Source organism: Theropithecus gelada, chromosome 5 (genome assembly GCF_003255815.1).
Source record: "Theropithecus gelada isolate Dixy chromosome 5, Tgel_1.0, whole genome shotgun sequence".
NCBI lineage: Eukaryota > Metazoa > Chordata > Mammalia > Primates > Cercopithecidae > Theropithecus > Theropithecus gelada.
In genome coordinates, this window is record NC_037672.1 from 19,406,037 (window position 1) to 19,422,436 (window position 16,400).

Consider the following 16,400-nt stretch of genomic DNA (forward strand, 5'->3'; position numbering starts at 1 on the left):
TTAAAAGTTCTGAGTATCAAAGCAGTGAACTAAATATAGCTAGATATAGCTTGATGCTGTATCCAGTATTGTCTACAGTTTCTCCCTCTTAAAAGGCAAGAATTTAAAAAAATTTTCTCCATCCCCATGGAGAAAAATATTCTTTCTCTCCTTATATAATAACATGCTTCAGACCATCGCCAATGGGATCTTTTCACCTCTCCGGGGCCATTCAAACTATGTATGTGTAAGTTATTTGGATCACATTTGATGACATTGTTTCCACTGTGAATGCAAGAGTTGAGTCCATTACAAGTCATCTATAAAACTGTACTGTATGTGTTTCCAAAGGCATTTGGCCCAGAACCCCTTTATTTGTGGCTGCTATCTCAAGTGGCCAGCAGATTATCTCCATACCAACCCTATTGAGACCAGTGGTGCCTGTTGGGGATGGAGAAAAAGAATATTATTTTTTTAAATTGTCCTTCCTGAAGAGGGAGAAACTGTCATTGGCCAAATAAGCAGGTCTGCATAAAACAGGTGACAAGACTGCATAGCATGGAATGACATTCTGAGGAACCCAGAGGGAGGAGTACTTTGTTGGGTGGAAGTTCAGTTCAGAAGGTGGTTGAGGAAAGTAGAGAGCAGAGTACATGCTGAAGAATAAACCTAAGCTCACACACAGTCACATCCACAAGAATGATGTTTACCAAAGTATAACCCATAAACCACAGTTCCACAGAATATTGACATAGTATATAGGGGGTAAAAAGGAGTTTGTGGGGAATTGTGTTAAAAAGTTAAACAGATATTTATAATATACGACTACAGCCTATACTAATGTATCATGTGACTCTCCAAGAGGATTGTAAAGTATTCACTCAACAACCAATATTTATTGAGCTCCCAGTATGTGCTGGGCAGCTGGGAAAGGAGGGGAAATGAAAGAGACATATGGATGATTTACTGTGGGGTAGGGAGGCATATAGATGACAGTCAGCAGTAACATAATAAATAAGTTGTGTATAGCAGAAAAAAATATATATACTTTAGAAAATAGAAAAAGTAGATCAAAGTAAAAGGAATTGAGAGTGCTAGGGTTTGGGAAGGGGTCAAAGACAGCCTGCATGTATTAAGGAGAGGAGTCCGGGAGGCCAGATTGAGAAGGCAATATTAGAGCAGGCTTGACATCTGGGAGATGAACATTTCAGACAGAGAATAGCAGAGCCTGGTGTGTTTAAAAAAGAGCAAGGAGATTAGTGATTGGAGCTGAAACAGCCAGGAGGAGAGAACTGGGAAGATTGCAGAGTTCTGAAGAGTGGACTACTGGTCAGGCTGTTGTGACGACTTAGGCTTCTGCTTAGAGCCAGTTGGGAGCTGTCACGTGGTTCTGAGATAGGGGTGACATGATCTCTTCTATGTTTAGAAGGACCACACTAGCGACTGTTTTGAGAATAGCCTGAACTACTTTTCCACAGAGTGTTTTGAGGGATTAATGGTGTCTTAGGACATTTTTATGGTGTCCTTGCCAGTGGAGGCTGGGTCTCACCCATCTTTGTGTACTATTCCACCCTTACATCTTCCAGAGGAAATGATTAATAATTTGTAGTGAATACATGTGTAAGTACCACTAGATTTAGGTTCATTTGATCACATGACTTTTGCTTTATGTGGTAAAACCCCACATCTCCAACCTCTAATTCCTAAATTATTAAAGTTAAAATGTTAGTGTTGAGGTTAAAGAAATATATTTCACGGCTGGATTCTCTTAAAAAGCACAAAATCTTGCAGGTGAGTTAGTGAGATGCTACACTTTAATTCTACAACTATTTAATCAAACAGATTATTGAATGCCAACAAGATAAACTGCCTTCGGGTAGATGCTTTTCAGGATCTCCACAACTTGAACCTTCTCTCCCTATATGACAACAAGCTTCAGACCATCGCCAAGGGGACCTTTTCACCTCTTCGGGCCATTCAAACTATGTATGTATAAGTGATTTGGATCACGTTTGATGACATTGTTTCCACTCTGAAAGTAAGAGTTGAGTCCCTTGCAAGTCATCTATAAACCTGTTCTGTATGTGTTTCCAAAGGCATTTGGCCCAGAACCCGTTTATTTGTGACTGCCATCTCAAGTGGCTAGCGGATTATCTCCATACCAACCCAATTGAGACCAGTGGTGCCCGTTGCACCAGCCCCCGCCGCCTGGCAAACAAAAGAATTGGACAGATCAAAAGCAAGAAATTCCGTTGTTCAGGTAATTTCTTCACGTGTTAATTTCCCCTGTGACCAACAACAATGGTTACATGAGACCTAACAAAAGCAGCTGGCCTTCGGCTGATTAGTGAACACTATAGAACCATATTTCTTTTTCTTCTGCCCATGAATAGCAAAATAAAGAGAACTGTAGACACAGTTCAAATAATACTTCTATATGTAACATTTTAACACCATGGAGAGCAGAAGAAGTAGGCTATTGACCAAGTTAAAAAGAAGCCTACATACTTCATAGTACCTTTCCAAAATTCAAATTTAACAAGAGCCTTTTAGCTGAGAATACCTTTGAAGTATGTTAAGTCTCATGTTTGTTGTCTTGACCAACCTCAAGTAGTTAAATGTATTTTCGTTTCTTCAGAAAGTGAATTGAGACTTGGTTACACGATTTGTTTGGGCTCAGAAGTCCAGGGGCACCAGGAGGGACTACAGATCCCTTGCTTCTTACTCTGAATGCACTTCCTCAGTTTGCATTCTCTTATTTTGCATACAACTGTGAGGATGCATTTTTTCCAAAAGCTATTTTTATAAAATATTTTGGGAATATTGCATTTATTTGTAAAAAGCTAAATATGAATACATTGTATTGATATTAAATGGAAGGTTTCCATCATTCAAATTTACTATTTGCTTTGATATAATATTTTCCTTTTTTTTTGATAGAATATATTATATGTCTGTTTGGTAGTATGATACCTAACTATTCCAGGGGTATTTCACATTCGGCAGTTAATTTCATACTAAAAAGCTAATATAAGGACCAAGCTGGTTATTGTCCATAATTATAGATGCATTTACTACTCACTGTACATTATTATATGTCAGTCACAGCTGTGAATATACATTTTTCACTTAATTGTAGTAACTTTAGTCCATTCTTAATCTAATATAACTCATATCTCTGCTTGCTGACATTCAGGTGCATCTTCTATTTTTTTTTCTCTTTTTTTATTTAGCTAAAGAACAGTATTTCATTCCAGGTAGGTTTTGCTCGGTAGTAGGACTAACTACAGACACCCTTTCCTCACCTTATAAAATATAGCTTCTAAAACCGATATGCATGCTTCTGAAAGTACAGTGGATACTCCTTATAGATAGATTGACTTATGCATATATCACTTGTAGCTGTTTCCTGAAAACCTGACCTTTGCATGCAGCTTCTGATGTTAAACATATATATTATTAAACTCCACCTTTTCTTCTCTCTCTTTTACTTTGGCGCATTATCTAAAATTTCTCACAGTAGCTACAATGTTTGAAGCTATGGCTTTCTACTTAAATCATTTTCTCTCCATACATTGTATATCTGATCTTCCAACCTGTTTTTAAAATATAGCTAATTGAGCTGGTTTTAAAGACAGAGATCTTTCCGATGTCAAAGAGCTCGTTCTACATGAAATCAGTTACAGACACACAGAATTTCATTTTCCACCATGAGACTTACTTTTTTATAGATTCTTATATTTAAAAACTGTTCTTATTGCTTTACTTTTGCTTCACTGTTTGTAGAAAAACAGCAGCTTCCTGCTGATTTATATGCAGTTGTTTCTTATTTGTTTATGACTTTACATTCTTCTATATCCGGAATTACAATATAAGTCTGTAAAAAGAACATTGATGTCTGATGTGAAAGCATCAGAAGTTCGTGGTCTCAAAATGCCTTGAGTAATTAGGCAGATGGATAGAATGTGTCTAAGAAAAGTAATCGCAATGTTTTACCACTTCAATCTTAACACTATCAAGACTGATGATTCTGGAACTAGCTCTTTAAAATACGTTTCTTTACTTATTTTTCCTTGCCTGCCAATTGTGTAAAATGCCTCTTGACTTGTTTGTTTTAAACCATTATGTTAAGTATTGATTGGCCACATTCACCATCTCTTGGGTATATTCTCGACTATAAAATATTTTAAGAGCTACAGATTAAAAGATATTTCTACAGCGTTAGTGTACAGTATTAGTCTACCTTTCCGTATTTCCTAAAGAATAACTCTGGGTTTAGTCTCTATTTTAAGGAGATATTTGTTGCTTGCCATTATTGAATTACAATTTGGATAATTTTATGGATTTAGTAGATTTGGTTATATGACTTATTTTGAGCTTGAATGATCAGTAGCATTGTATGTATTATACTGGCTGCATAACAAGTAACATGTTGAAAAGAACAGTTGATTGGCCTTCATTGACAATGTTTAATATTAATTACTTTACCCAATTAAGTGGAAAATAATCTAATAGCTATTATTTAACCAAAAAAAGCCATATTCTAAACACCAGATGACCTATTGAATAGAACATTAATATGATTTAAATCCTAAAATTATGGCAGTAATGTAATAGGTACCAAATTATTTAAACTATTTAATTTAAATACACTTAATTAATAATCGATGAGTTTAATATTTCCAATTCACTAAATAAAGAACAAAAGTGAGGTTATTTTCACATATTCTGATGCAGTTCTTCCCTGTTACTGACGGCAGCCAAATTAGGATTCGGAAATTATCTTTTATATCAAATATCATGTCTTAACTTTCAAGTTTTGATAATTTAATTTACATTATTTAAACATAATAATTGCAGAAGCCAGGCCTCAAAAGGATCATTTGGGCCTCCTTCCCTTTTTTCCAAAAATTTTAATTAAAATTTGAGTCCACCTAAAAAGCCACCATAAAATAAGCATTATTACTGTTCCACTGAATGCAGATTATTTGAATTGCAAGATACCCAGTGTACCTGTCATTTAGACTTTGTGCACTCTTACTTCATTTTGGAGTGAAGCTTAAATCATAAGGCACCAGATCCTCAATAAATACTGTGGCATTAACTGCCAAATGTAATGAAACCGTGATATTCACCGTCGCAAACTTCGTATGAGATTCTGATTCCATTTCCACTAAGAAACATTATTTATAAGTTGAAAAGTTCATTAAAAAGTATACATCACAACATAAGGATTAATCCAAATGTTCTAATGATTGTCCTTGAGGATCTCCATGATTAGTTTTTCATTCACTTTTACGTGTGGACCTCCCTACTACCATTTTATATGGCACTCTACATATTACAGTGATAAAAGAAAATCTGTCTTGCAGAGTTCATCTTTAAAGGAATCGAGAACTTAATTTGCACTATGCATCTTTTATTACATTGGTTTTCTTGTAAGACCACCGTGCTTCAAAATATTATTTATAAAATTTTACAAAGCATGACAATTCCCATCACATCATGCTATTTTTTCAGTAATTACAATAAAGAAAGAAGGAAGAGAGCTTAGTTTTATAAATATGTATATTAATCTTAATTGGGATTACTCTTTCTTTCCTTCTTGGTGATCTTTACTTTTGCAGGAATTCACCATTTTGGCTGTAAGTAAAAGTGTCTGATCTGAAACATAATACCCTCCCTTTTCAATCCTGATGTACCTTCTTCTAGTCTTGGTCTTTGGCACCTTTTTTTTCAAGAAGAAACCGCAGATCCTTTGAGCTTCTCTGTTGTCCTTGTAGCTCACCTTCAACTTCTTCCTGGATGTTGTTCCTGAAAGCTGTTGTTTCCATTCTGCAGTTCTGAGGAACGGTGGAGGCACCTTTTCCGTATAGCCCCTTCTTTGTGTTTCCAGGAAATCTTCGGTAGTAATACTCTTACTATGGTCATAAACATTCTGCGGGAAGAATGCATGTCATGTAAACAGTATTACATTTCCAGAACACCTGTAGCTTTTCTCTTCCTTCCCTCCATTTTCCTCTTGGTCTTACCTTTGGCCTAGTGGTTGGTGTAGTGACAATGTAGCGAGATTTTCTGTTGTGCTTGATCTAACCATGTGGTTGCGAGGTATGAGTAAAACATGGTTCCGTCAAGCACCATGGAACGTCACGCAGCTTTCTACAGCATGGCAAGCTGCTGAGGCTTAAATCAGGATTTACCTGTCTCTTTCTACAAAATCAAAATGAAAAAAAAGAGGGCTTTTTAGGCATCTCTGAGATTATGTGAGAGGGAGAGAATAGTAAAAAGTCCATAGAAAATTTAAAAGCCTGAGTATATCTATTTGCCTTGAAAGCCCTAATTTACAATGATATATAGGATCATGTTTATTACTGGATATATTTTCAATTCTTGACTCAGAGAAAAAAAATAAACTTTTTAATAATGAATATCCATTGTGTGACTAGCTGTGAAATAGGCTAGAATGGCTCAGAATTGGATCAGCAGAAAGTACAGCTGTGAAAAGCTCAACTTTATTAATGTTTTCCTGTCATGTGAATCTGGTCACTCTTTTTTCCAGAAAATTCCAAGCCTTTCTTTTAACCTTTCTCCTGACATCCATTGACCAAAATACCCCAAGTTGTCTCCCTGCTACATAATCTATAGTTATCTTACTTTTTTCTTCCTACAAACTAATAAATATTCTAACCTTTAGACTCAGTATCTTTTTCTTGGTTTGAATTCTCAATAGGTACAGAAGATTATCGATCAAAATTAAGTGGAGACTGCTTTGCGGATTTGGCTTGCCCTGAAAAGTGTCGCTGTGAAGGAACCACAGTAGATTGCTCTAATCAAAAACTCAACAAAATCCCAGAGCACATTCCCCAGTACACTGCAGAGTTGTAAGTTCATCCGCCAACAAAATTCTGGTTGGGAAGGAGGGAATGAAAGCATTAAAGCATAGGAATGTTTGTCTTGCCATTTTTATTATTAATAATTGTGTTAATTTTAATTAATAGGCATTACATTGGCATAACTCTTCTTAGTACAAGAATATATTAGAGGCTACCTTCGTTCATCTTTCTAGCCAACCATACGATTAAGTACAGAACTAATTTATCTCTCAAAATGCAGTAAGCACTTCTTACTAATAACAGTGGTGTTTATTTGATGCTTATTTATTGGGTATTATTATTCCCAAACTATTTTCTATGTACTTAGTTTTTTAAATGTATTTAATCCTTATAGCAAATAAATAAAGTAGTTTGAGAGCCTCAATTTTCAATTTCTGTGAGCGATAGATTCAAGGAGTCCATCTTACCTAATTTACTACTTCATTGACTTACGGGTGGAAGGATTCAGTGATTATCAGGTATTAAAGTAGAAAGGATAGCTTTTTCTGAACAATGCAAGAAAAGCTGAAAAGGCAGAATATGATGGCATTTACACTTAACAGCCTTAACACAGGACCTTGCACATACTAAGTACTAGAATGTTGGTTGGAGCACTCACAGATTCTACGCGCATGCATGGTTTGCCTTTACTGACTTTATTTATAAAAAGACGACCTCTAACGTTAGTGTTCTAACAATTCAAGAAAAAAACTAACGAAACCTCATCATTCTCTCAACATCTTAGCCATGTTTATGGATAGCAACATCTGGTATTTGTCATTTACTGCTTTGCAAAGTTCGTTGTCTGTTTGTTTGTATATAATCCTTCTGTCTTTAACTAGATTATAGCTCCTTGATGACAGGGATTGTGTGTTATTGTTTATCTCCCACTGTGCCTGTACTCATGCCAGTACTTAATTAATTTTTAGCAATTTGAATAACTAAAAATAAAGTAATGCCTTTCAAAGACTCGACAGAAACCAACTATCTTGTAGTTATAGTGATTTTTTTTTTGTAGTCCTGTTAGTTAATGAAGCTATTTCACAGCTCCAGGAATTTTAGAAATGCATGGAGACCATGCAACCAAGGCCCTGAACTTTATTTTTTACAGTTATATAGGGATTTATGCTTATTACCTATAATACTACAAACAAGTGATATCTTCCAGCACAATAGCACTTTTTTTTTTTTTTTTTTTTTTGAGAGAGGGTCTCAGTCTCTTGCCCAGGCAGGAGTGCAGTGTCACCATCACAGCTCCCTGTAGCCTTGGCCTCCTGGGTGCAAGGGATCCTCCCACCTCAGTCCCCCTTCCCCATCCCCCCAAGAAGCTGGGACCTCAGGCATGCACCACCACACCCAGCTGATTTTTGTACTTTTTGTAGAGATGGGATGTTGCCCTATTGCCCAGGCTGGTCTTGAACTTCTGAGCACAAGCAATCCTCTTGCCTCTGCCTCCCAAAGAGCCAGGGTTATAGGCATGAGACACTGCCCCTGGCCTAGCACTTTAAATAAGTTTGTTTGTCATGGAAGAATTATAGTGGAAACTAGCCTCCAATTTAGACTTCAGCAAATGTGTGTAATGTAAGAGATTTGTAATTTTTTAAATTATACAATAAAATCAGTACTGAGAAGAAAATATTTGCAAATCATGTATCTAATAAGACACATTCACAATGTATGAAGAGCTCTTATAATTTAGATTAAAAGGTATTTTACTCAGCTAATGAGTGGTTAAATTATTCATATTGACCTTTCTCCAAAGAACATATAAACACATGTCCAATAAACACATGAAAAACTGCTCAATATCATTAGTTATTAGGGAAATTCCAATCAAAACCACAATGAGATACCATTTTAGACCCACTGGAATGGCTAAAAAAAAAAAAGGGAGAGCAACATAGTAGAAGAAATTGAAACCTTTATACATCGCTGGTCTGAATGTAAAGCTTCTATGGAAATCTTTTTTGCTATTTCTCAAAGAGTTAATCACAGATTTACCATGTGATCCAGCAATGCCACTCCTATGTATATGTCGAAAAAATGACAACATATATCCAGGCAGAAACATGCACACCACGTTCATAGCAGCATTATTTATAGCTGTCAAAGAATGGAGGCAACACAAATGCCTCCTAACTGATAAATGGATAAACAAATGTGTCATGCCTGTGTAATGAAATATCATTGAGTCTTAAAAAATAATGAAGCACTGCCATATGCTACAACAGGAACAAGACATTATATAAAGCAAAAGAAGCCAGACAGAAAAGGCTACATCTTACATGATTCCATTTATACAAAATGCCCAGAATAGGAAAATTCATAAAAACAAAAAGTAACCTGGTGGTTGTCAAGGGCTGTAGGGGAATAGCCACCGGGAGTGACTGGTAAGAAGTATGGGGTTTCTTTCTGGGGGTAATGAAGATGTTCTGGAATTAGATAGCAAAGATGGTTGTACAATTTTGTGAATATACTAAAAACCACTGAATTGTACACTTTAAAAGGGCACACGCATTCTAATAAAGCTGTAATTTTTGTTCCAATTGTGAAGAAAACAATTAGGGAAAAAACAGTCTAAAAATCCTTTTTAATGGGGGCGATAGTGGAAAAAATTGGAGAAAATTTGTTCTAGAGATTGCTGAGAGCTGGTTTTGATCTTTGATTTTTTCTTGTTTTACTGTGTAAAAAAAAAACTTCCTAACATTTTATTTTGATTAAAATTTGAATAAAATGAGAAAAAACATCAGTATGTTCCACAAATCTTCTGTGATATATGTATTTCCTTTTATTTTCCTGGTGTCATTCAATAATGTTAGAATTCATTTTGAGAAATCAAATTTAATGCTTTCCTAACTATTAGTAATAAAACTTCTCTATTCCTTCCTTTTTCTTCAGGCGTCTCAATAATAATGAATTTACCGTGTTGGAAGCCACAGGAATCTTTAAGAAACTTCCTCAATTACGTAAAATGTAAGTCACTTGTTAGCTTTTTTTTTTTTTTTTAATTTCCATAGCATTTTGTTGTGTTCATTTTCTTAAGTTTCTTAGAAAATTAGAAAATATTTAAAATCCTGGGAAATTTCCCTATGATGGCGACCTGTGACATGAATTCAGGGTAATCTCTGCAAGAACTTTTCTGTGTGTTCAACAGTGTCAATCACATTTTCTATGGCAGAGCCTAAGCATCTGACTTTAACTCAGACAGCTGGTCTGTTATGTGGCCACAGCAGGAATCCAGCAATCTAAGCACATTAAAATGGGTTCAGTAAGGTTTTGTAACTTCCTTTACTATTCCCCAAACCATGCTGTTATTTCTTTTTCATGTCAACTATTGGACTTTTTTGCTTCATTAAACTTTCATTAGAAGATATTCAAAATTAATGATTGGTAAACTGGCTCAATAGCTCATCTGTGTTACTACATGTCCACAACTCATATTTTAAAATAAGTTCATAAGCTCAGCAGTTTCAGCAGCACTCAGTGGGTTACTCCATACCCCTGGGGAGGTGTGAGGGAGAGACAGGACATACGTCAATAGCATGGGACCAGTGGAGCACCCTCACACATGCAGAAACATCAGCAGGAGGAAAAAAGCATCGACTCACTTTAGCTGTGTATCCACATACGTAACTGGCCCATAGTCACATAGACTGTAAGTTACAGAACAGACTACTTGTACAGTTGGCATCCATATTAGGCTACCTCGCAAATGGTTTCTGATATCTTAATTGCCCTCCTTTTTCACTGTTATGAAATGCACTCTCTTTTTAGCTATAAGATGATTTTCCATGAAACAAATATTTATTAAGAAGCTACTGTGTACAATTCTCTCAGAGAAATTAAAATATGCATAAAAATGATCCTTGTTTGGGGGACACTCCTGGTCTTGGAGTGATCGATCAGTGAGAAAGAGAAAGAAAAAGCCTATAGAAAGTTAACCTCAGCTAGATACTCTTGCCTTCTGGCAAGCATTGTAGTAGTTAGTATCATACATAATACTGACAATTAATTTGGTTGTTTCAACACATTATTACATGAGAAGTTCTTCTGGGAATAAACCCATATTCAAATACATTTCTGATGCTATATATAAAACACTAACAAATTTTAGCCCTCTATCTCTACCCAGTTGTCTTCTTTTAGCATTAATTCATTTGACAATTTTAATCAGGGATTTTTTTTGAAAAGTTTCTTGTTGGATTTTATAGATGGCATAAAGGTTTGTGTAACCCAGTACCTGACCTCAAGAATTTTATACTCCTGGGGACCTTTGGAGAGTTTGACATGAGTCACGCTGGCATATTTTACCATAGACAGTCCCTCTTATTATTATTGTCCCTTTGTCTTGATGGTGTAGGGAAGTGGAATCTTTTCAGAGCCCTGGCAGTGCTGGGCAGTGAAAAGTTGGAAGACTTGAATCATTAGAAGAACATGATCAACTATGTTTCAATTCCCTCCTTATTAGAAATTGTTTAAAATCTTTGTTCCCACAATTTTTATTTAGAAACTTTAGCAACAATAAGATCACAGATATTGAGGAGGGAGCATTTGAAGGAGCATCTGGTGTAAATGAAATACTTCTCACAAGTAATCGTTTGGAAAATGTGCAGCATAAGATGTTCAAGGGATTGGAAAGCCTCAAAACTTTGTAAGTATTTGTACTTGCATTGCAGTTCTTCCCAAAGGATTGCAGCTCATTGTTCATTATAATCCTGGGAGAGAGAAACACCTCCTACTTTTACCCACCCCACTCCCTCTATCTCTTTCACATTCTCTCTGTTACGCGCGTGCACACACACACATACACACACACAACACGTATTGTGAATGCAAATGGTCCCTTACCCGAATATTCCTACCTTCGATGTGTGTTACACACACACACTCACGTATTGTGAATGCAAATGGTCCCTTACCCCAATATCCCTGCCTTTGATGTGTATTACACACACACACACACACACACACACATAGTGAATGCAAACGGTCCCTTACCCCAATATCCCTGCCTTTGATGTGTGTCTCACACACACACACACACACACACACGTATTGTGAATACAAGTGGTCCCTTATCCCAATATTCCTGCCTTTGATGTGTGTTAAACACACACACACACACACACACACACGTATTGTGAATACAAATGGTCCCTTACCCCAATATTCCTGCCTTCAATGTGTTTATAGCAGATGATGAGGGGCATTCCTTATGGCTGCTGTCTCCTCTACAAAATAGATCATCCTTGCTCCAGTGCTTGTATGGATCTGACTACCTTGTCCTGCCTCAAAATGGTCATTTTATTTCCTTGTTGTCAAACACCTCTCTATACTCTACTTCCTCTTGGCCCAATTACTGTAAGCTGTAGAATCTCCTTGAATCTCTGCAGTGGAATAATTCTAACAGCTTATCTGGAGACTACTGTTTTGTTTTTGTTTTTTTGCCCCTGCAAGGTCAGTGTAAAAGAAAGACAGGCTGGTGATACATCTTTCACTATTTTTTCAAAGAAAACATGCTAAAAGTTATGTCTACTTCCTCAGGGGTAGGGGGTTTGGGGGGAAAATTATATATGTTTCCAAAGGGTTGTTGTCCAAGAAATATGGGGATTAGATTGAGATATTTCAATCAAAAGTGCTTACAACAATTTTGTATTACTTGAATTTTTCACGCTGCATACACACACACATATACACACATATATATTGTGTCTATAAAGTATATAATTATGTTTGACAAAAGTGGTAGCCTGAAAATTGGAAGAGAGACAAACCAAACTCTGAAAGCTTTAGAAGGCAGAAAGGAAAATATTCGTAACCAGGAAGCAGTCCTTGTTGACTGTAGTGGAGAGTCTGTCTTGCCCAAACCCACGACCCTGTCCCGCGCAGCCTATGAGAGCCATGTACAACCAGTGGGCTGATGGCTGAGTCCATTGTCTGCTCTTTATCAGATACAGAGGGAGAAGGGCATTCCCACAGCCAGTGAGATGTGTCTATAGAATCCCAAATTCAAATCCCACCCCCAAAGCCCTCCCTGCACCTAAGAGCAGAAGTGCGTTCCTTGAGTTTTGCTGGGATAGCCTGAAACCTGACCACCCAGCAGGACCAGTCTGGGACCTGCTGACCCATCCCAAGGGCTAACTTGGTGCCCTTTCAAAATGATAGGCAAACGTTCACTCAGCCTTGTGATGAAAGAGATACTGAGGGCCAGGCGCAGTGGCCCATGCCTGTAATCCCAGCACTTTGGGAGGCCGAGGTGGGCAGATCACGAGGTCAGGAGTTCAAGACCAGCCTGGCCAATATGATGAGACTCGGTCTTTACTAAAAATATGAAAATTAGCCAGGTGTGGTGGTACACGCCTGTAGTCCCAGCTACTCGGGAGGCTGAGGCAGAAGAATCACTTGAACCCGGGAGGTGGAGGTTGCAGTGAGTCGAGATTGTGCCACTGCACTCCAGCCTGGGTGACGTAATGAGATTCTGTCTAAAAAAAAAAAAAAAAAAAAAAAGAGAGAGAGAGAGATACTGAGGAATGTGTAGGAAAAGGATAGAAAAGAGACCACAGGTGGCTGCATCTAACCTTTTCCAGAGTTGTCTCAGGTAAAATGCAAATATTGCAACAAGCAGAAGGCTCCCTTTTCAAACAGCAGTTAAAGGACTGCTTCTTGATACTGGAACCTTCTCCTGGCAGAGAAGTACCTTGGAGTGGGAGGAAGGCAGTAGGCTGTAACTACACCTGTACACATCTGTTCAGGCTGCCATAATGAGCTTCCACAGGCTGAGTAGCTTACACAACAGAAATTGATTTTCTCATCATTCTGGAGCCTAGAAGTTCAAGATGGAGGTGCTGACAGGGTGAATTTCTGATGAGGCCTCACTTCTGGGCTTTTAGACGGTCACCTTCTCACTGTTTCTTCAAATGAGTTTTCTTCTGTCTGCTCATAGGAAGAGATAGTGAGCAGCCTGGTATCATCATTTTCTTCTTGTAAGGATGGCAGTCCATCAGTATGGGACCCCACTCTTATAATCTCACTCAGCCTTAATCACCTCCCTGAAGTCCCTCTTTCCAAATATAGTCATACATATGTTCTGATAAATGTGTCATTAGGCAATGTTGCCGTTGTGCGAACATCCTAGAGTGGACTTACACAAACCTAGATGTATGGCCTACCACACACCTAGGCTATATGGCACAGCCTATTGCTCCTGGGCTGCAAACCTGCGCAGCATGTTACTCTACTGAATACTGCAGGCAATTGTTACTAACACAATCAAAAGTATTTGTGTATCTAAACATACCTAAACAGAAAAGTACAGTAAAAAATATGGTGCAAAATATTTAAAATACTACACCTGTATAGGGCACTTAACAAGAATGGTGCTTGCAGAACTGGAAGTTTCTCTGGGTGAGTGAGTGAGTGGTGAGTGACCGTGAGGGCGTAGGACATTACTGTACACTAACATAGGCTTTATAAAAACTGTACACGGCCTGGAGTGGTGGCTCACACCTGTAATCCCAGCACTTTGGGAGGCCGAGGTGGGTGGATTACCTGAGGTCAGGAGTTCAGAACCAGCCTGACCAACATGGTGAAACCCCATCTTTACTAAAAAACACAAAAATTATCCAGGCATGGTGGCGGGCACCTGTAATCCCAGCTACTTGGGAGGCTGAGACAGAAGAATTGCTTGAACCCAGGAGGTGGAGGTTGCAGTGAGCAGAGATCGCACCACTGCACTCCAGCCTGGGTGTCAAGAGAAACTCCGTCACAAAACACTGTACAACTGTACACTTAGGCTTCACTAAATTTATTTTTTTAATGTATTTCTTCAGTAATAAATTAAAGTTAAATTACTGTAACTTTTTTACTTTATGAACTTTTTGATATTTTAACTTTTTTTCCTCTTTTGTAATAACACTTAGCTTAAACACAAACATTGTTCAGCTGTACAAATTTTTAAATTCTTACATAAGAATTTTTTATTCTCTATTCTTTTCCTTATTCTTTTCTATTTTTTAAATTGATTCATTTACTTACTTTTGCATTTTTAAACAATTTTGTTAAAAACTAAGAAACACATACATTAGCCTAGGCCTGCCCAGGGTCAGGATAATCAATATATCAATATTACTGTCCTCTCCCTCCACACCTTGTCGCACTGGAAGGTCTTCAGGGGCAATAACATGCAAGGATAACATGTCATCTCCTAGGATAACAATGCCTTCTCCAGAAGGACCTGCCTGAGGCTGTTTTATAGTTAACTTTTTGTTAATAAGTAGAAGTACACTCTAAAATCACAATTAATGGTATAGTATATACATAAACCAATAATATAGTTGCTTATCGTCATTATGGAGTATTATGTACTGTATGTAAGTGTTGTGCTATAATTTTATACAACTGGCAACACAGTAGGTTTATTTACACCAGTATCACCACGAACATATGAGTAATGTATTGGGCTATGGCATTTATGATGGTCATGACATCTCGAGGCAATAGGACATTTTCAGCTCCCTTGCAATCTTATTGGACAACTTTTGTATAGCTCTGCTTGACCAAAATATTGTAATGTGGTGCATGACTATACGGTCACATTTGGGGCTTAGGGCTTCAAAATACAAATCTGAGGGGGATACAGTTCTATCTGTAACACCACCTCAAGGAACTTTTCAAAGTATTTCTTATTGTTTTGTTGTTCATTCACAGGACTCTCCCTGTGAAAAGTTATCTAAATTCCACTTTCTCCCTTCATTATATTTCTATGGATGTTTTTGAAGTGCTTACGGTTTAGCACCTGAGACAGATATTAACTGACTCTCTCCTTAATCTGGTTATGTTCCAACAAGCATCATAGAGCAGTTTAGAACTAAACTCAGGGTAGTCAAAATCCTAGAATAGTTTTATCTGAACATACCTATTCTTGGTATCTTTTGTCTTGGAGCTATGAAGATTTTGAGAGCACATTTCCATTCCCCTAGGCTTCTTAACCCTAATAGGCCACTTATTAGTTCACATACATATTTCAGCCAATCATTGAATTCCTTGACATTACAGGTGAAATGTGTGCATATGTGTGCTTATGGATTTTTCTAGCAACAGAGATACAATTTTTCTCTTTTTTTAATTTAATTTAATTTTATTTTATTTTTTTGAGATGGAGGCTCACTCTGTCACCCAGGCTTCAGTGCTGTGGTACGGTCTTGGCTCACCGCAAGCTCTGCCTCCTGGGTTCACACCATTCTCCTGCCTCAGCCTCCCGAGTAGCTGGGACTACAGGCGTCCGCCACCACACCAGGCTAATTTTTTGGATTTTTAGTAGAGAGGAGGTTTCACTGTGTTAGCCAGGATGGCCTCAATCTCCTGACCTTGTGATCCGCCCACCTCGGCCTCCCAAAGTGCTGGGATTACAGGCAGGAGCCACCGCACCTGGCCCTCAAACTTTTCTTCAACTTCCCCCAGGGACATGTGACTCCAGCAAGATTAAGACCCAGTGCTCTTCATCATTTATGGCAAAGGAAAGCACTGATAGGAATGCTTTTCTGTTGTGCA

General features: G+C 37.6%; 1 protein-coding gene across 4 annotated transcripts in view; it reads left to right on the plus strand.

The window, feature by feature from the left end:
• Window positions 1–16,400, plus strand: part of SLIT2 (slit guidance ligand 2) — a 370,015-nt gene that overhangs the window by 270,797 nt on the left and 82,818 nt on the right. For 2 of the 4 annotated variants that reach the window (XM_025385834.1, XM_025385833.1), the window contains 6 exons: window positions 1,822–1,965; window positions 2,076–2,239; window positions 3,213–3,236; window positions 6,710–6,860; window positions 9,750–9,824; window positions 11,359–11,502. In XM_025385834.1, coding sequence (XP_025241619.1) covers window positions 1,822–1,965; window positions 2,076–2,239; window positions 3,213–3,236; window positions 6,710–6,860; window positions 9,750–9,824; window positions 11,359–11,502 — 702 coding nt within the window. The remainder of the gene's footprint in view (window positions 1–1,821; window positions 1,966–2,075; window positions 2,240–3,212; window positions 3,237–6,709; window positions 6,861–9,749; window positions 9,825–11,358; window positions 11,503–16,400) is intronic. The other 2 variants (XM_025385835.1, XM_025385836.1) reach the window with 1 other exon arrangement.